The 24,815-nt window shown below is 47.5% G+C and overlaps 3 protein-coding genes across 3 annotated transcripts; all 3 read left to right on the forward strand.

The window, feature by feature from the left end:
* Positions 1-63: 63 nt before the first annotated feature.
* Positions 64-7,495, forward strand: afg1la (AFG1 like ATPase a; the record flags this gene model as incomplete). The annotated part of the gene is made up of 13 exons (XM_084481913.1): positions 64-178; positions 1,032-1,234; positions 1,556-1,607; positions 1,752-1,853; positions 2,012-2,142; positions 3,422-3,521; positions 3,883-3,941; positions 4,359-4,441; positions 4,686-4,756; positions 5,240-5,340; positions 5,925-6,065; positions 6,751-6,861; positions 7,180-7,495. The coding sequence occupies 13 exons, from the start codon at positions 64-66 to the stop codon at positions 7,306-7,308; spliced, it is 1,398 nt and encodes a 465-aa protein (XP_084338039.1). The 3' UTR covers positions 7,309-7,495.
* Positions 7,496-9,188: 1,693 nt separating this feature from the next.
* foxo3a (forkhead box O3A) lies at positions 9,189-16,748 on the forward strand (the record flags this gene model as incomplete). The annotated part of the gene is made up of 2 exons (XM_084481909.1): positions 9,189-10,395; positions 15,321-16,748. Exons 1-2 carry the CDS (start codon positions 9,829-9,831, stop codon positions 16,746-16,748), a joined length of 1,995 nt encoding a protein of 664 aa, XP_084338035.1. The 5' UTR covers positions 9,189-9,828.
* Positions 16,749-19,279: 2,531 nt separating this feature from the next.
* On the forward strand, positions 19,280-24,267 carry LOC311362323 (tetraspanin-3-like; the record flags this gene model as incomplete). The annotated part of the gene is made up of 8 exons (XM_084482144.1): positions 19,280-19,313; positions 20,802-20,905; positions 22,115-22,306; positions 22,453-22,527; positions 22,625-22,723; positions 22,988-23,140; positions 23,788-23,871; positions 24,181-24,267. 8 exons carry the CDS (start codon positions 19,280-19,282, stop codon positions 24,265-24,267), a joined length of 828 nt encoding a protein of 275 aa, XP_084338270.1.
* Between the last annotated feature and the right edge of the window lie 548 nt (positions 24,268-24,815).

Raw genomic sequence — 24,815 nt, forward strand, 5'->3', positions numbered from 1 at the left:
CCGTGCTGCTGTTTGTATGCCTTAGTTAATAAAGTTTTGCGATGCATTTTTTTGCAAAGCAAGATGGCGACCTGCATACCTCTGTCATTAAAGATGTCACTTTTAACACCGGTTCTGTTTAAACACCATTGTTTATCCAGAACCCTAGTCAAACCTTTGAGTGACCTGGCGAAACGAGGTAAGAATGTTATGGCGGACGTGTCATTGTTATGAGATGAAGTGTAAGTTGTAGTTTGTGTTCTGTTCTGTGAATGACAGCACTAGCCCCCTACAGTGCAACTGCCTTCCTGTTTTGTAACCTGTGTGTTTACATGTTTACAAATGTTTACATCCACGAACGTTTTTAGCTCAACATTGACCCTACATTTTAAAATGTCGTCCCGTCCCTGCTCGTCTTGTTCCCTCGTTATTTAAAATAATAATAAAAGATGCCAAACTCTGTTGCATCTCAACTGCTCTCATTGGATAGAGGTTAATTGATAGTTAGATAGGATTTTGACATAGGAGTAGAAAAATATCGACTTTTCCCAGGGTTGATTGATTCAACCTAGTTAAACACAGTTATAGGTTTCAAGGTAGTATAATTATATCGATTTTGCATTCAACCTCACTGTTCTGAATGGGATCACTGTGTGACAGATCCATTGTTTACACTTTGCCTCGTATAGGGCCTGCCAGCTGGCTTGGTGGACAGTGACCTAACTTTTTTAAAGCTTTATCTGTCGAAATGTTGTACTTTAATGTAGTCCTCTGCTTATGTGGGCTTCATGGTAGCTGTAGTGTGCTCATCATGATTGTCATTGAACTTTAATTATGCAGTATAGACACACTCTGTCACTTGTAGTTATTTGGATGTAGTAGGCTACTGTGTGTGTGTTTGTGTGTGTGTGTGTGTGTGTGTGTGTGTGTGTGTGTGTGTGTGTGTGTGCGTGTGTGCGTGCGTGCTTGCGCGTGTGCGTTTGAGCATGAGCACGCATTAACATAAAGCATTCCCATCGACCGTTCACCTTTACTGGCGGTTCACCTTTAAGGTTACACATCGAGTCCACCGCAGGCGGTCGAGGACAAGCAGGCGGTCGCTGTCCCCACGGGGCCGATGGAGCACTACCACAGTCTGACCAGAGAGGGCGCCCTTCGGGAGGACCCGCACCAGAAAGCCGTGATGGAGAAGCTAGACCAGATGCACAAAACCCTGCGAGGCTACAGCAACGCCCCCCCGTCGTTCTTCTCCAAGGTCCGTACCGACCGACGACCGCTGTTCACCTGTCAATGTTGAATTGACAGTGTCACCTCAATCAGTCAATCGATTGTTTTTTTAAAATATCAAATTGTTCCTGCAAAACAGGGATAAAAAAACGTATTAACAAGGGAAATGATGCAACAGAACAACAGAACAAGAAATAGAGTTTAAAATAACAGTAGACAAGTCCTAGCGGTACAGCGACATGAGAGTTAGTCAAACAAAGACCACACACTGCTTGATGCACTTTTCTTTGAACGTTTTTCCATTGAGGTGCTGTCTGTCGCCTCACTTTGTTTCATGTCGCTTTTGCAGTTTTTCACAAAGCCCAAACCGCCGAAAGGTTACTACATCTTTGGAGACGTTGGTAAGTAGAAGCAGTCAATTCAAAGCATTTAAACCATTTAAAGAAGGTGTTGGGTCGCTTTTTAAAAGGTGTGTGTGTGTGTGTGTGTGTGTGTGTGTGTGTGTGTGTGTGTGTGTGTGTGTGTGTGTGTGTGTGTGTGTGTAGGTACGGGTAAGACCATGGTCATGGACATGTTTTACTCCCACGTTGAGACGGAGAAGAAGAAGAGGGTTCATTTCCACGGCTTCATGCTGGACGTTCACAAAAGTGAGTTACGTAATGCTACATACCATACTTACATGAATACTTTTATTCTGCGGTATCACATACTGTTTCTCTCTCAGAACAAATACAACATCTATCTAAGGATGTCTGCCAGTATTTATTTTAATTGTGTGTACCATATCATTGCATTCCCCTCGCAGGAATCCACCGGTTGAAGCAGAGCATGCCGAAGAGGAAGGCGGGGAGAATGGCCAAATCTTACGACCCGATCGCACCCGTCGCCGCGGAGATCAGTGAGGAGGCGTGCCTACTGTGCTTCGATGAGTTCCAGGTATTCCATAACATCAACATTTACATTTAGGCCATTTGGCAGACGCTTTCATCCAAAATGACTTACAATAAGTACATTTTGTCAGAAGAAGAGATACAATATATTGCTACATTCGGTACAGTAAGGATGTTCATGGAACCAAGTGCCTAGCACTAACAATCGCTAGGTTAACTCATTCCCCTTACACCGCATAGATGGCTAGGATAAGATGCTACACAATGCTATCTTTTAAAGTGCCACGATATGTACAACATACAATAAGTGCGTATATAAACTGCCAGGACGTACAACATACCCAATCCCAAAAGCAACATTTTGAAGGGTAAATTTAAATGGACTGCATTTATAGAGCGCTTTTCTAACCAGTGGCCACTCACAGCGCTTTACAACATTGCCTAACATTCACCCATTCATGCACACATTCACACACCGACAGCGTGTCAGCCAATCAAGGCGACAGCCAGCTCGTCAGGAGCATTTAGGGTGAGGTGTCTCGCTCAGGGACACCTCGACAATCGGCTAGTAGGAGCCGGGGATCGAACTAGCAACCTTCCGGTTACCAGCCAACCCCGCTCCACCTCCTGAGCCACATGCCGCCCAAATAATACTAGTGTAGTGGTCTGATCACAAATCACATCCTAACCGATCAATACACATTCCTCCTGTATAAATGACTGCTCCATTATTCTGCGATACTTCAAAAGCAATCAATAAATATCTGGCATTTGGTGAAGCTTTTTATCCAGAGCGGCTTGGCCGAAACTGTGAGTGCATATTCGGGCTGTGGATGGCCCCAGTGGGTTTCAAACTTGGATCTCCTTAATGGAAAGCTCACTGTAAGAGCTTTGTAAGGGTGTTTTAATATTTGTCATATTCATCCGTTGGACCATTCCAGGCCGGAGCACTAGTTGGCAGTACGATGGCCCTACATTCACCCCATCAGTTGGGAGTTTGCACAGGTGCATCATTTTGCATTGTGAAGTGATATGGTTTCTACCGCACAGCAAGGACGAAAGCCCAAAGGGAAGGTTCGCTGTGCTGCAACCCCCGCAGCCATTCATTACTCCGTTGTGATAGGTCAAGCGTAAGACTAACGTAAGAATTAACGTGACTGTGATGAACTGACGTTCACTCGTGACACCGCTCACCATTCAACCGTCCCACATCTTCGTTGGGGTTGAAAACCAGGTAGTGTTGGGGTCTTCAGCTGCTGGGATGGAGGTGAAAGCGGCCCAGTCACCTGTACCCCTGACCCCCCCCCGCCCCTTCCCCATCCCAGGTCACAGACATCGCTGACGCCATGATCCTGAAGCAGCTCTTTGAGAACCTCTTCCGGAACGGTGTCGTCGTCGTGGCAACCTCCAACCGCCCCCCTGAAGGTGTGTGTGTGTGAGTGCGTGTGTGTGTGTGGTCACCATAGGAACCAGAGCTCAACCCCACGTTTCCTCTGTAGGTTTTTGCATGAAAATCAAAGCTTGATTTGTCTGGGGAATAGAATGGAGAAGCACGGTATTTGAAGGTTTTCCAACGTGTTACATATCATGAGTACATACATTATAGTCATGGGTAGCCACCAGCCATACTCTCTAATCTGGTTTCTCACATACACACTGGTAACAGTCAAGTCGTTTAAAGGCCCAGCCTATAGTGGTCTTAAAACCATGCATGATGAGTGACAGGTGTCATGTTCTCACCTGGGATTTAGCACAGAAAAGCTGACGTGGGGTCTCTTCTCTTTAGACCTGTATAAAAATGGCCTGCAGAGAGTCAACTTTGTGCCTTTCATTGCTGTGCTTCAGGTAAGAGGCAGAATGCTGATATATTAATCAATGTAAAATATATATACAATATACATGCTGGTATGAATATTTGTTAACGTTTGATCTTCATTTCACCATTTGTAATAATGATCAACTTTTTCTCATGTCATTATAGCGTGTTTTATGACAATATTATTATGATATTATTATTCTAAAACATTTGATCCGAGCCGAAGATTCATGTCACCAAACAATGGTTCATTGGATTCATCAATACATTTTTGTATCCACGAATATAGACTTTATTCATATAATATAGATTTATCAAAGGCAGATTTTTGTTGTGCCCAAGATCTCCTTTAATTCTTTATTTGATGTACGCTTGATGCTATTTGACAACAGCAGTCATTTCTTTGTGTTCTTTTGAAAGCATCCCCTGTCCTTTCTCTTCTACAGCAATACTGCCAAACCCTGCGCCTCGATTCAGGAATCGATTACCGAAGGAGGAACAGACCCTCGGCGGGAAAACTCTACTTCCTGTAAGAGACGCCCACGACGTGGACCAAATGCAAAACTAGTCGTAGCTCCACGTTCATTTACCTGGGAGGACTTAATGTTTGATTCCTTAGACTTTGGTTATTAATTGTTATTATTGTTATCATTATTATTATTATAATTAGGGTTTTCCTTACCTTCAAGTCAAGGATCCTTGAGTATTACGCGCCTCCAAATGGAATTTATTTCTTGACTATTATTAATAATCTTTTCTTTTGTTGGTGACAGCTCTAGCGACCCTGACGTGGAGGCGACTCTGGACAAGATGTTTGATGAGCTGGCTTTCAAACAGAACGACAGTAAGACCTGAAGATCTCTTAAAGTAGACCATATACCTGGGAGTCCTCTGGACTAAGGCCACCTCCGTCGGGGGCATCTATATTTTATTTATTATCTATTTTATTTTTATTATACAGAAAAGTATTAAAGGTAACAACGTTACAATTGAAAACGGGCCTGACTCAGTACAAAGCGGATTTCCAGCAAGTTCCTGTTCTGCAGCACATATATAACATATATAACATATAACATATAACAGGAACAAGGCACATCACAAGTCACATTTACATACAGCACATAACGGGAACAGAGCACAGACATCAGTAGGACAATCACACAGACAACAGACTGAACACACCGTGGTCTATGAAAGCCGTTCTGCTGTTTGCATGAGAGAATTAATGAGTGTAATATGAACAGATTTTTTTTGGCGGCCCAACTTTTGGTGGAGAACAGCAGTGTGGCGGACCCCTTTAAGGCGGCGTTGTGGTCGTGTTTTCCAGTCACTCGGCCGCGGGTGCTCAGCGTTCAGGGGAGGAAGGTGGGTCTGAGCAAGGCCTGCGGGACCATCGCCGACTGCACATTCCAGGAGCTGTGCGACAGAGTAGGTCTTCTCCTAGCCGCCGTGTGTCACGTTACCGCTGTCGTTCAATCCAACTTTATTCATAGTGCGCTTTGAGTGCAAAACGGGAATGCAAAACGCAATGACAACAACAACATGAAAATTTGTTCAAAGGAGACAATCTGAATCAGAGATACATTTCAGGTCATTTTAACAATACATATTACATACTTGATTTTGACGAAAGCTCAACTGTAAATGGAAAATTAAATGGCAATTTTTATATATAATTCCACCAAATCTGATAACTTTTTGTATCAAAAGGTGTGAAATCTTGTTTCGTTTAAATCAACCTCTAAAATGTATCCCATTAAAATAATGTCTAACTTAATTGTATTACTTTTCTTGTTGCATTGTTTCCCTGGTCGGCCACTGCGTTTTGCAGAAGAAGCGCTGTATGAATAAATTATAAATGTAGTTTAGAGATTGGATCCAAAATCTGTTTGTAGATTTTCCTTTTTCACATGATCTCTGACATGCTTTGATTTAGACATGATTCTTTGAATCCAAAAAATTAATTTTTTGAATCCATTGCTGTGTTGATCTTGCGGTGTGTCTGATCCCAGCCGCTGGGCGCCAGCGACTACCTGGAGCTGTCCCGGCTGTTCGACACCGTCTTCATCCGGAACATTCCCCTCCTCAACCTCAACAACAAGACCCAGGCCCGCCGCCTCATCACCCTGGTGGACACCCTCTACGACCACAAGGTACCAGGACCGGGTCCCACACCCCCCCAGACCCCCCGGGTCTAGTGCTGAGGTTGTCGGGGTCCCAGCTGAAAGGCTCTGGGGGGGAACCCCGGGTCCAGAGTCTCTCTGTGATCCTCTCTTGGTAAAGGTCTGAGCCCTCCCTGCTGCTGTCCAGGGGAGTCTAGTGGTTGTTGGGTTTGATTCCCAGCCGAGACATTCTGGGATCAGACCCCCATGGTCCAGTCTTCTCTGTAGATGTCTGATCCACCCCTTGTGCTGGGGGGCAGCAGGGGGGCAGCAGGGGGACCTTGTGATCAGGAGGTTTGATTCCCAGCTGTGAGGTTCTGGGTTCGAACCCCAGTGACCACATTGTACCTGGAAGCATCCTTGAGCAAGTGGCCCTTCTAACCCCTGCCTGCCCGTTAATGACCTATTTACTAAAACTACTATAACTGGTAAATGAAGGATCCAATGCAAATCCCTTTGATCCAAAAGTGCCTCCTGAATGATTTAACACTGAAAAACATGGGTTTCCTATTGGCTGGAAGGTCTACGTAACGTGCAGGTACCTCTGACCTGTCGCCGAGCTAAAGCCTGAATGAATGGGTGCAGTTGGGATTTGTAGTTTTAACTCATGGAGTGACCAGCAGCTGGCTCTGATGTTGTAGTCAAACAGGTTGTTGTTGTTGTTGTTGTTGATCAGGTGCGGGTGGTGATCCTCGCGGACCACGCTCTGGAAGACATCTTCGTCAGCGGCGACGACCACGACCTCCACGAGAGCCACATTCTCATGGACGACCTGGGCCTCAAACGGGTACCTGCTCCGGCTCGCCTCCTCTCCCTTCAGCAAGGCGCCACCCCCAACCCCCCCCTTTCGGTCGTGCTGCTAACCATGCAGGGTTTGTGTACTTGTGTGTGTGCATAAATGCACACACACTTAAACACATTAAACACATTAGGATTTTCAGGCAAATTAAATTGAGAGGATATGCATTTGAGGTTAGGACTATTTTTTTTAATTAATGGGGACATATACCACCAAAACGGCTTGTAATGGCTAATCACACTCACACCTGGTGGTATAATATGTCCCCTTTAAAATATCCCCCCCCCCCCCCCCCCCCCCCAACAGGACACGGCCAGTGACCTCACCATCTTCAGCGGGGCGGAGGAGGTGTTTGCCTTCCAGCGCACGCTGTCCCGGCTGACGGAGATGCAGACGGAGCAGTACTGGGTGGAGGCCGACCGCAGCGCCAAATAAGCCCCAGGACGGACCCCTGGCAGGGGGGAGAGAGAGGCTCCTACCAGCCTGTAGCACCGGCGGCTACGCCTCATGCTAGTCCCTGCTGGGCCTTCCAGAACTCACTGCATGGGACTCAGAACCCAGTGCTGGTTCTCACAAACTCCAGACAATTATTTATTACTGACATTCTTGATTTTAACTCTACATTGCACTTTACAGTATGAGCATTTTTATATATATATATATATATATATATAAATATAAATATATAGATCTGCGGGTGTGTGGGTGTAAATACATATTTTATCTTTTTTTTTTCTGATGGACCTTTGGATTGCCTGGGAGATTTTAATTGTAATGATGTTATTGTGTGTGTGTGTGTGTGTGTGTGTGTGTGTGTGTGTGTGTGTGTGTGTGTGTGTGTGTGTGTGTGTGTGTGTGTGTGTGTGTGTGTGTGTGTGTGTGTGTGTGTGTGTGTGGACCCGTAAAAGGTTAAAAACAATGTATTGAACCGTATCAACTTGGTAAAAATGCAGGAAAACACTAAACGTTCGCTGTCTACCGTAAACATCCAATGACCTTATCGATCGAATCGTTTTTTTTGAATTGATTGTTTTACCCACTGCTGGGACCTCCTGGAGACTGAAGGAATGGAGCCTTTTAGCAGCAGCAGCAGCACACAGGTTAATGGAAACAGCCCAATTAAGATGAATAATGAGGATTTCTCTAGGTTATGTAATACAAAAAAAATCGTTTGAGGGCTGTATAATAAATTATGTATAATTGTACATTTTACAAGTACGGTCTAATGCCTGCATATTTATATTAAAAAAAACTTGAGTTAATGTTAATTTAATGGGCCTATTCAATAAATGAGCATACAAAGCGTACTGCCATTTATAATACAAAATATACTTTATTCAACTCAGATGGCCTGAGTTTAATAAGTTTAGCCTATTATGCTTTAATTTCTTCCAGCGGGTAATGTTGCTCGAATGTATCAGGACTTCTGTTATTTATCCTCTAGTGTTTAACCTGATGGAGTGAGGTGTTGTGAAGGCCTGATTAGGACGCGTGTGTAAAGTAACAGGCCTCACGTCCTTATCAGCTCTCACCCCGGCTGCGTTCGCGTGAAAGGTCCACTGACCTTGTTAGAAACATTGTGTTTCATGACAAGCCAATCTCCCCCTGTGTCGTTCTCTAATCGTGTTTCATGGGAGGGTGTTCACACACCACGGACAACATGGACTCTGATCGTATTGGCCTATAGGGACTGTGTCGGTGACGTCACACCGTTTTAAAAACGCTTTGGTTTAAAGCGCCATCTATAGAGGTCGCTGGCTCTTTGGGTCAACAGTATGTTCCTGCAATAGAGGAGGCTCCAGTTTCAGGACCGCATTTCTAGGACCAGCATTTGAATTCTACTTTCTGTCAATGTAGCCTCCTTTGTTTTAAAAGTACTTTTCATTTTAAATGTTTATTCTGCCCAAATACGATTGAAACCACAGCCCCCTCTATCGTTTGATGCTGTCTCACAAGATGGCGTCCGTCGTGACGTCACCTCGCATTCCCTATGATGAACGACTGGATTCCAAGGTAACGCACGCGGGAGGACACGGCCAGGCACATACTGTCGCTTTAATTTCTTTGCAAGGCAAGGGGCAGATCGTTCGCTCCCTCCCACCCCCCCACCCCCCCCCCCCCCCCTCCTCCTCCTCCTCCTCCTCTGTGCTCGGAGACGCGTTTTGCGCCACCTCCTCCTCCACCACCACCGATTCGACTGAATGAACGGGTTGTAAACATGTCCGCTCGCCATGGTGGACTTATTCAGTATACAGACGATGCGCGGAGATTAATTTTCAACCTTCACCCGGGGTTGTTCGTCTGGGGCCGCGTCGGAGCGTCGTAGCGGTTCCACGGTAGCCTTTGAGCCGGGCCTATTAGAAGCCACCTCCGCCTTGATGGTATCTGGGGAGGAGGAGGAGGAGGAGAACAAGAGAGCCGAGGAGGAGGAGAAGACACGGATGATAAAGAACTTGGTGGTGTCGGTGGTGGTGGTGGGGGGGAAAGGAAACGGTCAAGATGGCAGCTGTGTGTGCAGGAGGTGATGTGTCCATGCTAATGCATTAATCTGAGGCATGCATGTCGTCGGATTGTAACGGAACGCGGCCGGGATTCTTCCGAGGCGAGAGCGACGCGCTGGCTCTTGAAAACGCGAACATTCACCCGAATCCCGATGGATTTTCACCAGGGTGTGGGCGATATACGCACGGAAGATGGTGATAGTACTACTTGGTTGATTTGAAGGACGGATCCAGCGGACGCTCTCTCTGCAGCGGGGTCCGGACAGCCCGTGAGAATACAAGACGCACGTGCTTGCGACTTGCGACACGATCTAAGAAGGGCCTAATTTGCATATCGTGCATAAGAAATCGCCGTTTTTAAAACCCCGCAGAAATTGACGGGACGCGACTCCCGTGTCTTCGTGTCCTGTGATTTCATTGATCTTGTGCCAAAGCCGAGATATCGCATAGTAACATGGCCGAGGCGTCGCAGGACGAACAAAACCTAAACGTTGAAATAGACCCCGACTTCGAGCCCCAGAAGAGGCCCCGGTCGTGCACTTGGCCCCTGCCGCGTCCGGAATCGGGCGCGAGCAAACCGGGGACGAATGACACTGACGTCATCCCCGAAGAGGAGGACGACGAGAACGACGCGGAGAATGCCGCGGCGGCGTCCGAGAAGAACCGCGCAGAGCCCGGGCCGGGGCCGCCGCACGGAGCCTCGTCCCTGCCCGTGGAGGTACGGAGGACGAGCACCCCGTCCGGCAGCAGGGAGGAAGGGGTCGAGGACGGGTCCCCTTCCTCCTCCTCCATCCACCCCTCCGCCGCGGCGGCTCACGGCGGCTCCGCGTCCCAGCAGCTGAGGAAGTCGTCCGCCCGCAGGAACGCCTGGGGGAACTACTCGTACGCGGACCTCATCACGCAGGCCATCGAGAGCTCCCCGGAGAACCGGCTCACCCTGTCCCAGATCTACGACTGGATGGTGAGGTCGGTGCCCTACTTCAAGGACAAAGGGGACAGCAACAGCTCCGCGGGCTGGAAGGTGAGCGGTGGTCGGGGTGGTGGGGGTGGTGGTGGTGGTGGTTGGGACGGAGAAGGGGGTGACGTGCTGCTTGTGACACCAAAACAAGACCTACGCCACAACAAAACCCCGCATGGTTCATTAGCATATCAACGGCGTCAAGGCAGGTCCCACGTTCTGCACTGTAGGTACTGAGTGGGATGCAACGCACTATACAGTAGTCACACACAGTTATGTCCGTGTCAGATAAGCACCTTGGGCTTAGGTCAAGTCAAGTGCATTCGGCTGATATCAACGTGGCGTAGAGGGTGTCCGAGGACAGCTAAACCATGGGGGAGGGACCTAGATATCCAAGTCCGGTGATATATTGAATATACACTGTACACTGTGTGTGTGTGTGTGTGTGTGTGTGTGTGTGTGTGTGTGTGTGTGTGTGTGTGTGTGGCGGCCGATGAATATTTGCAACACACACACACACACACACACACACACACACACACACACACACACACACACACACACACACACACACACACACACACACACACACACACACACACACACACACACACACACACAGTGGCGGTATAGGGCTTTTGCTCCTGTGCCTGTTCGGTGGGAATTGCAACAGGATTAGTTTAGCCTGGGAAACCAATTCATCTGCCGTGGATTCAGTTCTGATCAAATCTCCGAGCTTTCCCGGATTTAAATCCGGGAAGGGAGGGGGAGAGAGGGAGACGTGTAATCCTGCACAACTGTAGATGTCATTTTGGCCTACATTATTGCGACTGTTGCAGTGGTAGTGTTTTATTTAAATAAACGTAATATGAGGTTAAGAAAGTGTTGCATGAATGTAGTCTGTAACGGAAAACAGGTACACTTACATATGCAATCTAGTGTGTGTATTTTGTATAGGCTATCAGTACGTTTGTAGGTTTGCATGTGTGTGGCGTTTTCTTCATTCAGTAAAAACGCAGTGGTTGTGGTGAATATGCAGGGGAGGGTTAATATTCTTTTGAAACAAAGACAATATGCTGACATCGACGCGTTCTGCGAGGTGCTGCGGGTGTCACGCGCCAATTAGCGTCAGGTACAGCAGCGCGTGCAGAGCGGCCGTCGGGAGCGCGCATGTCTGAGCGCGCCGTTGTTGTGATGGCTTCATTTGGGTTAATCACGGTCATCACGGGACTCCCCGGAACAGAAATAAACGAATAAATCAAACCAACCTCCCCGGCCCCCTTTAGTAGGAAGGGCATGCAACATACAATCACGTATAATGGCCCACTGGGTCCTCATTCGACGCTGGAGGGGTGGATGCTGATAATGGATGAGGTGCACTCAAACTACACGTATTTACGTTACACTTTGCAGGGGCACTCTTTACTACAGTGTGACCCTGCTCGGTTTTCAGTGGACCCCCGTTGTCCCCCTTCTATACCAGGGCAGTGACTGTTTCGATTTAGATGATTTCTTGATTCAGTTCTAATTTCAGGACGCTCAGAAAGTCGGTGTGGCAAAATATGGCATGAAAGTGTGTGTAATATTATGTTGTTTTGATTTAAAAAAAAAAGTGATATAAAATTATGTAAACACACACAGACTAGACAAAGGAAAGATCAAAATATTGTTCAAAATCTCATTTTTAAATTGAATCGGATTCCCAAGCCGCATGTTCTGGTGCAGTGTTGGTGTGGTTAGGGTTAGGGTTAGCTACAGGTAAGGGTTAGGGTTAGCTACGGGTTATGGTCAGCTTAGTCAGGTCACCAATTCTCTCCCAAGGGAGACGAATAAATGTACTTGACCTGACGAGTTGGCTTCGGGTCGCTGACCGCGTTGCTGGATTCCTCTGGATGCGGTCGTCCAGATGGACAGTTTGTTGTCGTGGTCGTTAAAGCCGACTATGTTTAGGTCTTCCTCTCCAGCCCCGTCCCCTCCTGGGAGAGCAGGGAAGGTCCAGGGAAGGGCCGCTCAGTCGTGGGTGCAGCTGGCGCGCCGCCGCCGCCGCCGGGCCCGCAGGCCAGGATCTTAGCTTAGCCTGGATCAAACACAGCTTGTGAGCCAAGTTGTAGCTCGGAGCTGGCAGGCTTCACGGCCCTGATTCCCCAGCCCCAACCCCCCCCGCCCCCGCCCCCGCCCCCCCCCCTCCCTGGTCGCCACAGGACCCTACGGCCCGGAGCCAGCACAAAGTTCATTTCATGTTCCTCGCACAATCACAAAACAAGAAGTGGAACCACGTCGTTTTAACAGAGTAATAACGTCCCCAGGACCTGAATGTAGCACCGCTTTTTTTTTTTTTGCCTTCGCTCTGTTTCGGACTCGGACGCGAACGACTTGGACGCGGAAAAAAGTCAATAACATTGCTTTGCGTACATCCCGCTGGGCTTTGGGCTTTGTTTGGACCCAGAAGCATGTGCAGTCTTTTAGTGTGGAGGGACTGAGGTACCAGCGGTCACTACATGGTGAGATGAGGGTCCAATGGCATGGAGGCCATGACTATTGGGGCGGGGGGGGGGGAAGAGAGCAACGCATCCTGAGATGGCGCCTTCCCTCCCCTCAGGACCCCAAGGGGAAGGCGCTGAGGCAACAGGGTGTACAATACGAGTGTTGGGGCACCGAGGGATCACTAGCTCAGGGCATTCATGTCCCGGGCGGACCCAGGCTCCCCCTCAACCTCTGGCCCTCACTATGGAGGGCTGAGGGTCAGTCGCTGGTGGTACGCGTGTTGCCACAGCGGATTACAGACAGATTAGGGATCTGTGTGTAGAGTGTGTGATGCAGATGCTCACCGATGGCCACCCGTCTGACGACTGAAATGACAACGAATGCAAAGACCACAATGAAACAATCTAGAGAGATATTGTTTAAGGAATTCGGACCAATTTGAATATCGTCAAAATTTCTCTGCAATATCTCGCTAGATTTAACCAGTAGATTAATTAAATGAAAGTGATTAAAATGCAAAGGGTAATTTGAGGACAGCAGATTTTTGCCACAAGGGTTTCACATTAAAAGCAGAACAAATGACTAGACGTTGTGAACCTGGGGCTGATACTCCCAGTGTCACACAGCAAACCATCCCAACCATGGTGGGAGCATGTCCTTTTGCGCTGGGTTCTCCACAAAGACCCAGTAGAGGGACGTCCAATCCCTGGGCCCTTTGGGTCAGTCATGTGCTGGTCCGGGTGAAGAAAGTGCCTGCTCGTTGTCCTAATCCTATAATTAGCTTTGAGCGAAGGCTTTGCCAGGCGATTCTGTGAGCGAAGCGGTCCATTGACGGCCGGTGTCCGTGTGAGCAGCCTGCTCGACGCAATGCTGAACGCATGGATTCTGGGACTGATTACCAGGCTTTGGAAGTGCTTTCATTCAAACCTGCCTCCTGCATAATTCATGCAATCTCTTTTAAATTGCCAACGCTCTGCCATGATCAGATTTAGCTTGTGTTTGCGGTTGAATATTTTTAAATTTGTAACATAATATATCTGGCTGTATTTGTGGGTCTTTTCTTTTATGGTCAAAGGTCAACCTGACCTCATCTATCAGTCCTCCGGATTAGGCTAGTGCTGGGATTAAATTTAACGTATAAAAAATAGATATATAATAATAATAATAATAATATATAAAAGCAAATCAATACAAGCATAAAATCATCTTTCCTCATTAGTTCACTGTCTAATTATCTAAATATTAACCAATGAAAAGAGTCAACGAATCACCACACTACAAGATGTGAAGTAAACAATATCTTTGTATACTCAGATAAATGCTATAGTTTTACTGTTTATCTTGCGTTACTTCAGTGTAATTACTAAAATACTTAGGTCCACATGATATTGTTTAACACAGGGTTTGACTTCATAAGCTGATAACTCTTCAGTCCTCAAACTCCCTGTAGTTGTGATGATGAAGGTCTCCTCCCATATCACCTGGATCAGAACTACCCTGGTCCTCTCCCTTAACCTACTTAGGAAGCTGCCATTTTCATTGCAGTGCAAACTGCAGATTTTCTCTCACATTCTCTCTCGGTTTGATACTCTCTCCTTATCTCTCACACTCTCTGACTTATACTCTTATATTCTATCTCACTCTGCCTCTCTCACACTCTCTCCCCTCCATATCTCCCTCACGCTCTGTGTGTGGGTGTGTGGGTGTGTGTGTGTGTGGGTGTGGAAGAAACCTGGAGCCTTTGTCAACGGTAGCCCAGACCAGTCTCTATAGTGCGGATGAGGACCTAGTGGAGGACACTGCAGTGCTCTTGTGTTGTAAGAAGCGCTGATCGTTTGATAGGTTGTAAGGTGTTCCTTCAGGGTCGGTCCACGTGACAGCGTGAGGTACCCCGGGGGATCTCCAGGTCGGAGGTTTCTCAACTGCTAGTTGCCACGAACTTCCAGAGAACATCCATGAAAGGAACTAATGACTCAACTTGGGCACATTCAAATAAAAACAACGCACTGCAAAGTCGGCCCAGACGGCTTGCGGTGCGCCCCGTGTTTCTTTCGACTCTGTTAGGAACCCTTCTGTTTTAACGGACATGTTCCCGTGTAGGATTAAAGGGTGTATTCGTTAACTACCAAAAGCAACGTGCTTCATGAGCATCTTTGTCTTTGTCAAAATACTTAAGCGTCCACCTAGACTCTTCATAGCCTCCCCCGTTACCCCCCCAATCCCCCCCCCCCTCCCACACCCCTCTTACTCACTTATTATTTGTTGTACGTCCTTACACCTAAAGATAGTACTTAGCATTGTGTAGCATCTTACCCTAGCTATCTTTGTTGTATACGGGGAATGGGTTAACCTAGCGATTGTTAGTCCACTCGGTTCTATGAACATCCTTACTGTGCCGGCGTTGTCTCTTTCTTCTGACCAACGCGTTGGATAAAAGCGTTTTGCTAATGTAAACGCCCCTGCATGTAAAGGTTCACGTAAAAAAAAACGTCTTCTCTCCCCAGAACTCCATCCGCCACAACCTGTCGCTGCACAGCCGCTTCGTCAAGGTGCAGAACGAGGGCACGGGCAAGAGCTCCTGGTGGATGGTCAACCCCGAGGGCGGCAAGGGCGGCAAGGCGCCGCGCCGCCGCGCCGTCTCCATGGACAACAGCAAGTACATCAAGGGCGCCCGGGGGCGGGCCACCAAGAAGAAGGCCTCGCTGATGGCGGCCGCCGACGGCAGCTCGGAGAGCTCGTCCAGCCTGTCCAAGTGGACGGGCAGCCCCACGTCGCGCAGCAGCGACGAGCTGGACGCCTGGACCGACTTCCGCTCGCGCACCAACTCCAACGCCAGCACGCTGAGCGGCCGCCTGTCGCCCATCCTGGCCAACCTGGAGCTGGACGAGGCGCCGGACGGCGGCGACGGGGACGACTCGGCGCCCCCCTCCCCCATGCTGTACTCCACCAGCCCCAGCAGCATGTCCCCCTCCGCGGGGCCCGCGGCGCTCCCCGACCTGGCGGGCACCATGAACCTCAACGACGGGCTCTCGGACAACCTGATGGACGACCTCCTGGACAACATCAGCCTGACGGCGGCCCAGCAGCCGCCGCCCGGTGAGGGCGGCGACGGCGGCGGCGGAGACGACGACGGGGGGGAGGAGGAGGACGACGACGACGGCGGCGAGGAGGGCGGCGGCGGCGGCCGGGCGGACGGGACGCAGGCGGGCTCGGTGTTCCCCTTCGGCTGCCCCGGGGCCGGGCTGGGCAGCCCCTCGGCCAGCTTCGGCGCCCCCTCCCTGTTCAGCCCGCCCTCCATCACCAGCCTGCGCCAGTCGCCCATGCAGACCATCCAGGAGAACAAGCAGACCACCTTCTCGTGCGGCCCGCTGTTCGGCGACGCCACGCTGCAGGACCTGCTGGGCCTGGAGCCCCACGGCCCCGCCAACGTCATGCTGACCCAGTCGGACCCCCTCATGTCCCAGGCCGGCGCCGGCATCGCCGCGCAGAACTCGCGGCGCAACGCCCTGCTGCTGCTGCGCAAGGACCCCCCGCTGAACATCATGGCCGGGGCCCCCGGCGGCGTGGCGGGTTGGCAAGCGGGCTTGCCGACGCACGCCAACGGCCGGCCGGGGTGCGGCGCGGCCGGGCCCGACGCCAAACTGCGGCTCCAGAAGTCCCCGGTGAAGTCCGGCGCTCTGCCGCCGCTGGGCGCCGGCGGGGTCGCGCTGCCGCCCCCCCACCACCGCTTCCCCGCCGACCTGGACCTGGACGTGTTCAACGGCGACCTGGAGTGCGACATGGACGCCATCATCCGCAACGAGCTGATGGACGCCGACTGCCTGGACCTGAGCTTCGAGTCGCACCTCGCCACGGCCCAGAACGCGGAGAGGAACGGCGGGAGTTTCTCGGGCTCCGCGCAGACCTCGCCGCAGAGCTGGGTCCCCAGCTGAAGGCGTCGGGGACGCTGAGCCGATGTGGTGGTGGTGGTGGTGGGGAGGGAGGAGAGGGGTTGGGGGTAGTAAATGTAGAATAGGTGACATGGTCTTGAAGTTATGCTACCTAGAAGCTAAATCGAAATACGTGAAAGTGTACTCGTGTGACTTGTTTTCCGTTGTCTTTTTATTCTTTCTTTTTTTAACGTAAGGCATTGTACTCGGTACTGTATTAAGTTTAGTGTCAAAAGACTCGGCTGTCTTTGCAGCGGTCAACAGACTTGTGTCGGAGAGAAAACAACCGTTTTCTGGACAAAAAAGGAATTAAGGGAGGTTTTTGTCACCACTATACATAAAAAAACAAGTCTCAGGGAACGTCTCGTCACACAGTGAGACAGGAAACCGCTCCCACCGAGGACGCGCTCGGGACCCGAACCAACGCCATGTTTTTGCCAAACCAGCTGCTGTCCTGGAACGGACGCCGGCCCGTTTACAGAACCACAGCGAATGGGACCTCTGGATCCCGCGGAGTTTACTTGATAAGCCTATTTTCAACGTTTCTTTTAAGAGACTAAGCGGACTTAAAAAATTTATTTGAAACGAGTGTTAATTGAAATAAAACGCCAACCTTTCATTCCCCCGTTGACGCATCAAGCCATGAAACAAGAACTGCAGAGATGTTATCGAAATGTGAAATGATCTACATTGTTTTGTACGTGATGATTGAGTTTCTAATTATGAAGGTTTTATCCTGGGTTTTTAATGACACTACTGTGTGAATGCAGTTTTCCGCATAAGCGTTTAATAACTCCCAAACATCGTCCCATCTCTCTATGAACATAAGGATTTTAAAGGTAGGCCTATGCTTAGGACCGTGGTCAGCTATCTCCTTAATAGCATTAGTTACTCTGGCCATTTTTTTTGTGGATCATAAAAATGCTATCTTGGGAGGTTCTTTGGCAGCGAAACCGCATCTTTTTATTTTGGTGTTGAACAACTTGGTGCTATTAAAGGAGAGATAAGGGGGAGCGGTCGCAGATAGCCTGCCGTCAGCCGGGCCCCCCTCGTTATCAGCGCAGTAGCATGAGAGGAAAGAAATGTTGTATTTTAACGTATTTTAAATATTGCCAAAATGTTTCCAAAAGGTGGGCAGAGAAACAAGCGTTACACGGTGTGTAAATATTAGTACTCGTTGTCGACAAGCAAAAAATATATATCCAATAAAGCCAGACAACAACCGTTTTGTAGCAACAGTGAAGACGTCGAGTTTCACGTGTGTCGTTTTCTCCATATCAGGATTAAAATGAGCCCCACCCGACGGCACATTGCAGGGACCATATTCAGATGTTTTGGTCTACATTAGAGGGAGAATAAGTGTTTAATCTATCGTGTGTGTGTGTGTGTGTGTGTCATCTCGTGCTCGGCCTATTTCCATATTATTTGTGCGACCTTGTTCAGCTCTAGAGCGAATCTCACTAAGGCTCCGTGGAGCTTAAATCACTCTACTCCAGATTGCAGAGACTCACTATATTGGATTTATGGCAATAAAACTGCAACTTTGGGGCCTTGTCATTTCATGCAGCAGTTTGCTTCCAAATGCAGCTCATCGTTTTAGTTGTAGGCCTATGGGAGGATTAAAACTCGAAATAGAAAAGGGGTTTGGCTTGGATACTTATATTTTTTCCCCCTCTCCCCCCCACCCCCACCACCCAAGGTCACACTCTGGTAGGCTGTATCTTGGAGAAAAAAAAAATACTGCCAACATGAACATTCCCTTTACTTCCTCTTGTCTGAAACGCCACCCCGTCCTGACCTGGTGTGTTTCCACCTACTTGTCTGGGCTGTGTCCGATATGGTGCATGTGAATAAAGCTTGAAGAAGCTACAATGTTCGAGTAGTGGCTTTTTAAAACGCTCCTTCCTTGCGCTGCTGGGCTGCAGCTTCCAAGGAGCTGGAACTCGATGCTCGGTTTGTGGCCCCTGCGGTCGAATCGATGCGATGCTGGACGATGACGTGCGGAGTCAAGGGGCCAATCACCCCGCTGTATCCAAGAGGACCAAATCTGCCGGAAGAGAGCTGAGGAAAATAATGAATGGAGGATGGCTGACGTAATGCATTGTAACGTACGTCGGACGGCGGTTCGTTGGACAGTATTCCATCCTGAATGTCGCTAGACTCCTATGAATATAGTATCAACATTTAATTACTAATGATTTGACGCGACCGCACACAATACCCATTCTTAAAAACGACGGATAAAAATGCAAACCCAGCTTAAAAAACGTTTTGGTTGAGGTGGATCTTTGCCGCCCTCTAGCGATCAACTGCGGTCACTGGACAGACTGAAAGGGGCAATTTACAACGTTACCAAATGACACCCAAACGAGCATGCACTTTAAGCAGTACTTCTTTTTAAATAAACGTTATTACTTTATTAAAATAAAAGAGGAAGAAAATGGCTTTTGGCTCAGCCATGTGTGATGTTTACAAAGTCCGCCGCCCCCCCCTTCCCCCCCTCCGTCCCCCCCGCGGAGTCCGCCTGGGGGCAGATGGATGATGATCTGGTCAAGCGGCTACGCTCAGGTAGGAGGCTAAGGGCTTTTCTCTACCCGAGATGCCAGCCGGATCTGACAGGTGAAGTCTGAATAACACTTTTATCCAAGTGACTTATGTGCGCTCTCCCGTACATCGTTGGTGGACGGTCGCTACCTCCTGAGATTAGCGCCCCACCGCTCCTCCACCCTTACGCATCCTTACCCTTACAGTCAGAGCCGGCTCCCCTCCTCCCATCCTCTATACTCATGACTGTGCCCCAGCGCGTCCCACCGACAGCATTACCTGTCTGTGTGTTCACTGTCTAACCCCTACCTGCACCATAGTGACCTGTGTGTTCACTGTCTAACCCCTACCTGCACCATAATGACCTGTCTGTGTTCACTGTCTAACTCCTACCTGCAATATAGTGACCTGTCTGTGTGTTCACTGTCTAACCCCTATCTGCACCATAATGACCTGTCTGTGATCACTGTCTAACCCCTACCTGCCCCGGTGTCACTCTGTACTTACTTACTTTATTTTTTATTTTTTATAATATAGTTGGACACTAGGTGGCGTTGATCGGCATTGTGGACGCAGCAGTGATGTGTGGAATACATAATCAACACATGCAATAATCAACACATGCAAGTATGCAATGAAATGTAAAAGTGAGAGTAACGCAGAAGCAGTGCATTATTATACAGATAGATAAAATATACAACGTGATCTTAAAATTAATAAATAGCTAATAGCAATAATATTGATTGATTGATTGATTGATTGATTGACTTTATTAATCCCCAAGAGGAAATTCATTTGCCACCAGCCACCACACACACACACACACACACACACACACACACACACAACAACATACATCAACAGGACAGTACTGAGATGAAGACAGGGCACAGTACAAAACCCACTACAACAGCAATAAATGTATAATAAATATACAGCACTAGTATTCTATAGATAACAGTGTGACAATCAGTAAAGAGGTGACTGTATACAAGGTACAAGGTCCACTGTATGTCAGGTACCGGTGTTCTGTGCGATCGTCAGTGTCTCTCAGAGAGAGAGAGAGAGAGAGAGAGAGAGAGAGAGAGAGAGAGAGAGAGAGAGAGAGAGTGTGTGTGTGTGTGTGTGTGTGTGTGTGTGTGTGTGTGTGTGTGTGTGTGTGTGTGTGTGTGTGTGTGTGTGTGTGTGTGTGTGTGTGTGTGTGTGTGTGTGTGTGAGTGACTCGAAGAGGGCACCCATATAACACATTATATTATTATAATAAATATAGTCTAGTAAAGCATTGAACCATGGTCCATAAGGCTTATATGACAGGCACTCAAAATGATTCTAGGCGGTTTACCAGAGTCAATGAACAGTCAACAGTCAATGAAGACAAGGTTGGGTGTGCTGTTTAACTAGGAACGAGGAACCATGTGTTTGCGCCAGCGTTTTGAGGTTGTTTGATCACCGTTGTCACAGTTGTTATTGTTCCGTTTTCTGGGTTGAAAGTGATATCCTTTCCAAACGCAGCCAGGCAAGTGATTAAACAAGACAGCAGCGTCCGCTTCCACGAGATGAATTTATACGGGAATACTTTAAGAACAAGTCTACGGATTACAAGTCAACTTCTGTGGGTAAGACGTTCAGTGACCTGCAGTTTCACTAATATGTGCACTTTGAAAATGACAAGCTCGACAGTAAAAGTAGGCTGATCTGTAAGAAAGTTGGGTGTAGGAGCAGCGCCGTCGTATAGGGGGGAAAGTTTATGACAATTATAAGGGCCCACAGCCCGCTAGGGCCCACACACAGCCCCCAGTAGCCTCTATGACAAAATGATTATGCATACACTGAACTAATATATATTCATATGAATGAATCCGAATTAAAACAAGCCACAAATCATACAATATTCTAATTTTAATAATTTCAATAATCCCCATGGCCCCTTAAAAATGGTTTGGTCCACACCGCGGTTAGTTCTTCCCAGGGACGTGCACAGTTGGATCGCGGACGAGTGCTCTTGCGGGCGCGATTGTTGAAGAACACTCAGAGGGCACTTTTTAATACGAGGCAAAAAGGGCAGGGGCTCAAGTACCCCTAGGGCCCTATGTGTGCACGTGCCTGGTTCTTCCCATGGTTCTTCCTCATCGGAAGTGAGTGAGCGATGAGACTTACAGTGAACAAACAAGCCAATTTAAACTTTAATTGAGATTAGATGAGGCTTGTTGTTGTTTTTGATATTTGTTTTACAACAACGTATTCCATGTGCTCTTTGTTTCACTTGCACATTTAAGTTAAATGCTACATATTTACCTGTGGACTATCTTGAGCCAGGACACTTTGTTTTTTGCATATCAGTAACTTGATTGTTAAATACAATAAAATACCCACACCTATTTGTTGTGTGGTTAATTGAAAATGTATTTGCAATCAGAGGTGTAATAACGTGTTGCAAATCAGGGAAATGAGAATAAGACAATTAATAATACATAATTTACATAATAATACTCTGACTTGTTAAGTCGTTAAATGTAAAAAAGGAAACAAATTGGGTGTATTACACCAGGCACCGTCAAGAACACTGAAAAACAAGAACATTTAAGGTGGCAATGAATGGGGGAGAGGGGCCCACACCTATATTCTTTCAGGGGGCCCATAATTCCTAGCAACTGCCCTGTGTAGGAGAAAACATGTTTTGAGCCAAAAAAGTCAGGAAAATAATAATAATACTAGCCTACAACTAATAAAACGAATACAATAGGGTTTTTCCTATGTTTTTCGTAGGACCCCTTATTATTATAATCAAAATAATAGCCCGATAATAACTTATACTTCTCCAACAGGCGGTGGGGTTAGTGTTGGCCCTCAGCGGACTCTATCTGCTGTTGAACTTCAGCGAGAGCCGCCCCTTCTTCTCGCGATACTCCATCCTCCTGCCCGGGCTGCTCGCGCTCTCCACCGCCGCGCTCCTATTGGTCGCCGGCGTGATTGGCTGCATGACTGCTACTCGAACCTCGGTCTTTCTGCAGGGCTTGGTAATAATCATAACGAGGAAAAATAATAACAATAATAATAATAATATAATTGTGTTGTTATTTATTACATCTATGATGATGATGATAATGAGAATTATGATGAGTTAGTTACATCAGTGTTTTTTTTTATAACTGTTTCCCCCCAGTTCGTTTATCTGTTGGTGGTGGTGATGTGTCTCGAGGGGACAGCTTCAGCACTGGCCTACTACTACTCTGACAAGGTGTGCAAAATCCGTTATCAAAGGTCTAGAATAACACTATTTAATATGGCCTACAGCTTCCAGTTTGTACATTTGTTTTACATACTTTTTCGTGCAGGTGGATTCAGAGTTGTCTCCTCTAAGAGAGGTTTTCCACAACTATTCAGGCAGTAGCCAAGACCCACTTGCAAGGGCTGTGGACAGTACACAAGAAGAGGTGTGTGTGTGTGTGTGTGTGTGTGTGTGTGTGTGTGTGTGTGTGTGTGTGTGTGTGTGTGTGTGTGTGCGTGTGTGTGCGTGCGTGTGTGTGTGTGCGTGCGTGCGTGCGTGTGTGTGACTGTGTGTGTGTGTATGTTTGTGTTTGTAGTTACTTTCACTCATACAAAAGTACCAATGCTAAACAGTGAAGATCATCCATAATTCTAACAGATACAAAATTTTATAAAACCCTGTTGTGTCCCTGGGTCCAATCCCTGCGCAGCTACAGTGCTGTGGGGTCCAGGGCTACCGTGATTGGCTCAACACGCCCTGGTTCAACCGGAGCAGGGGGGTCATGTTCCCTCAGAGCTGCTGTAACTCCTCCTTCTTCTCCTGCACCGGCCGCTCGGAGGAACCCTGGGAACCATATGTACAGGTGAACTGGTCGTCAGGGCAACCCTTTACGATGAGGGTACATTAATAAACCATGTATGAACCACACATTAACATAATAATACATTTTATTTGCAAAGCACTTTTCATAAAATAATCTCAAAGTGGTACAGAAACCGAAAAAACTAAATAACAAAACACTAAGGGCAATAGACATTAGTGAATAGAGTTGTAAGCATTCACTAACAGTTAACTAACAGCAAACGAATGGTCTAGTACTCATTTACTCATGGTGTTCATGTTTTCTGATGGTGTTCATGTTCACTACAGTGGTGATGTATACATTACAATGTTCGTTACCAATGTTCACTACAATCTACTAACAGACACACATTTTTCCTTACATATCTGGAGGTTTGGGGTCAGAGTCTGACGCTTTCTTTTCCTTCCTTTCTTTCTCTTCATGAAGACTTATATGTTTACTTTAGCTTTCGGCTAAACCTTAAACACATTGCACTTTTAACCTTTGCACTTCCTTTACAATGCATTTGATTTTTATGATTAAAAAAAAAAAATCATTTTATTGCATGACAATGTTTTTTACGTGACGCACTTTGAGCCTGCCTGGTGTGTGAACAGTGGTGTATAAATGAAGTTGCCTTGCCTTGATCCCCGTGGTGTCCTCCTCAGGGCTGTCAGGTGAGGCTGGAGGAGGCTGTGGTGTTTGTGCTGCGTCTGATCACCTGGTCCCTGCTGCCCCTGCTGCCGGTGGAGGTCAGCGGCCGCGTGCTTCAGGGACTCGTTGTTCAGGAGCATCCATTTTGTTTGAAGGGGTCACGTTCACCCTGTTCCTTCTCCACTTTGTGATTTTATATTATTTAAATAAAGATGTGCTGAATATAACGGGTATAAAATATGCTTTCTTGAAAGAAACACAATCATGTCAACAGATCGAGCTAACTAACTTTTAACTTTTTTTCTAACCCTTTTTTTTTAGGAAGTCTCGTATATGACTGTTTATATTCCTGTATTCATCCAAACCAAAGGCTCCCTCTTTCTGTCCTCCCTTGGCTTTTGATGCAGATTCTGGGTGTCGCTACGATGGCCCACATGATGACGAACAACCAACTGTTGCACGATTACACCGTTCTGGAGAAGCACTCAAGTTGAATAACAACAGGATGACCACATACCACGCACACACACACACACACACACACACACACACACACACACACACATACACAAACACTTACCTTAACACACCCATATGCATGCACAAACACACACACACACACACACACGCACGCACGCACGCACGCACGCACGCACGCACGCACGCACGCACACACACACACACACACACACACACACACACACACACACACACACACACACACACACACACACACAAATACAACTCTAATAACGAGGTACTACACACTATATACACAATTAAGTGAATGGGAATGTCCATAAATGATTGTGTGTGAGAATACTTTAATTGTTCAATGAAAATATAAAACATATAAATTAAGTTGTGAATTCTTATGTGCTTACCTTTTGGGGTATATATATTCTAATTGTTGAAGGCACTTACTGTAAGCGCGTTGGACAAAAGCGTGTGCTTAATAAAAGTAATGTGTTGTTATTGTGCTTACAGGGACAACGGTGCCTTTGCTAAATTAGTTGTTTCAATGTTTTCGATTTTTGTCTAA

The sequence above is a fragment of the Micromesistius poutassou genome (assembly GCF_964030765.1).
Source record: "Micromesistius poutassou genome assembly, chromosome: 17".
NCBI lineage: Eukaryota > Metazoa > Chordata > Actinopteri > Gadiformes > Gadidae > Micromesistius > Micromesistius poutassou.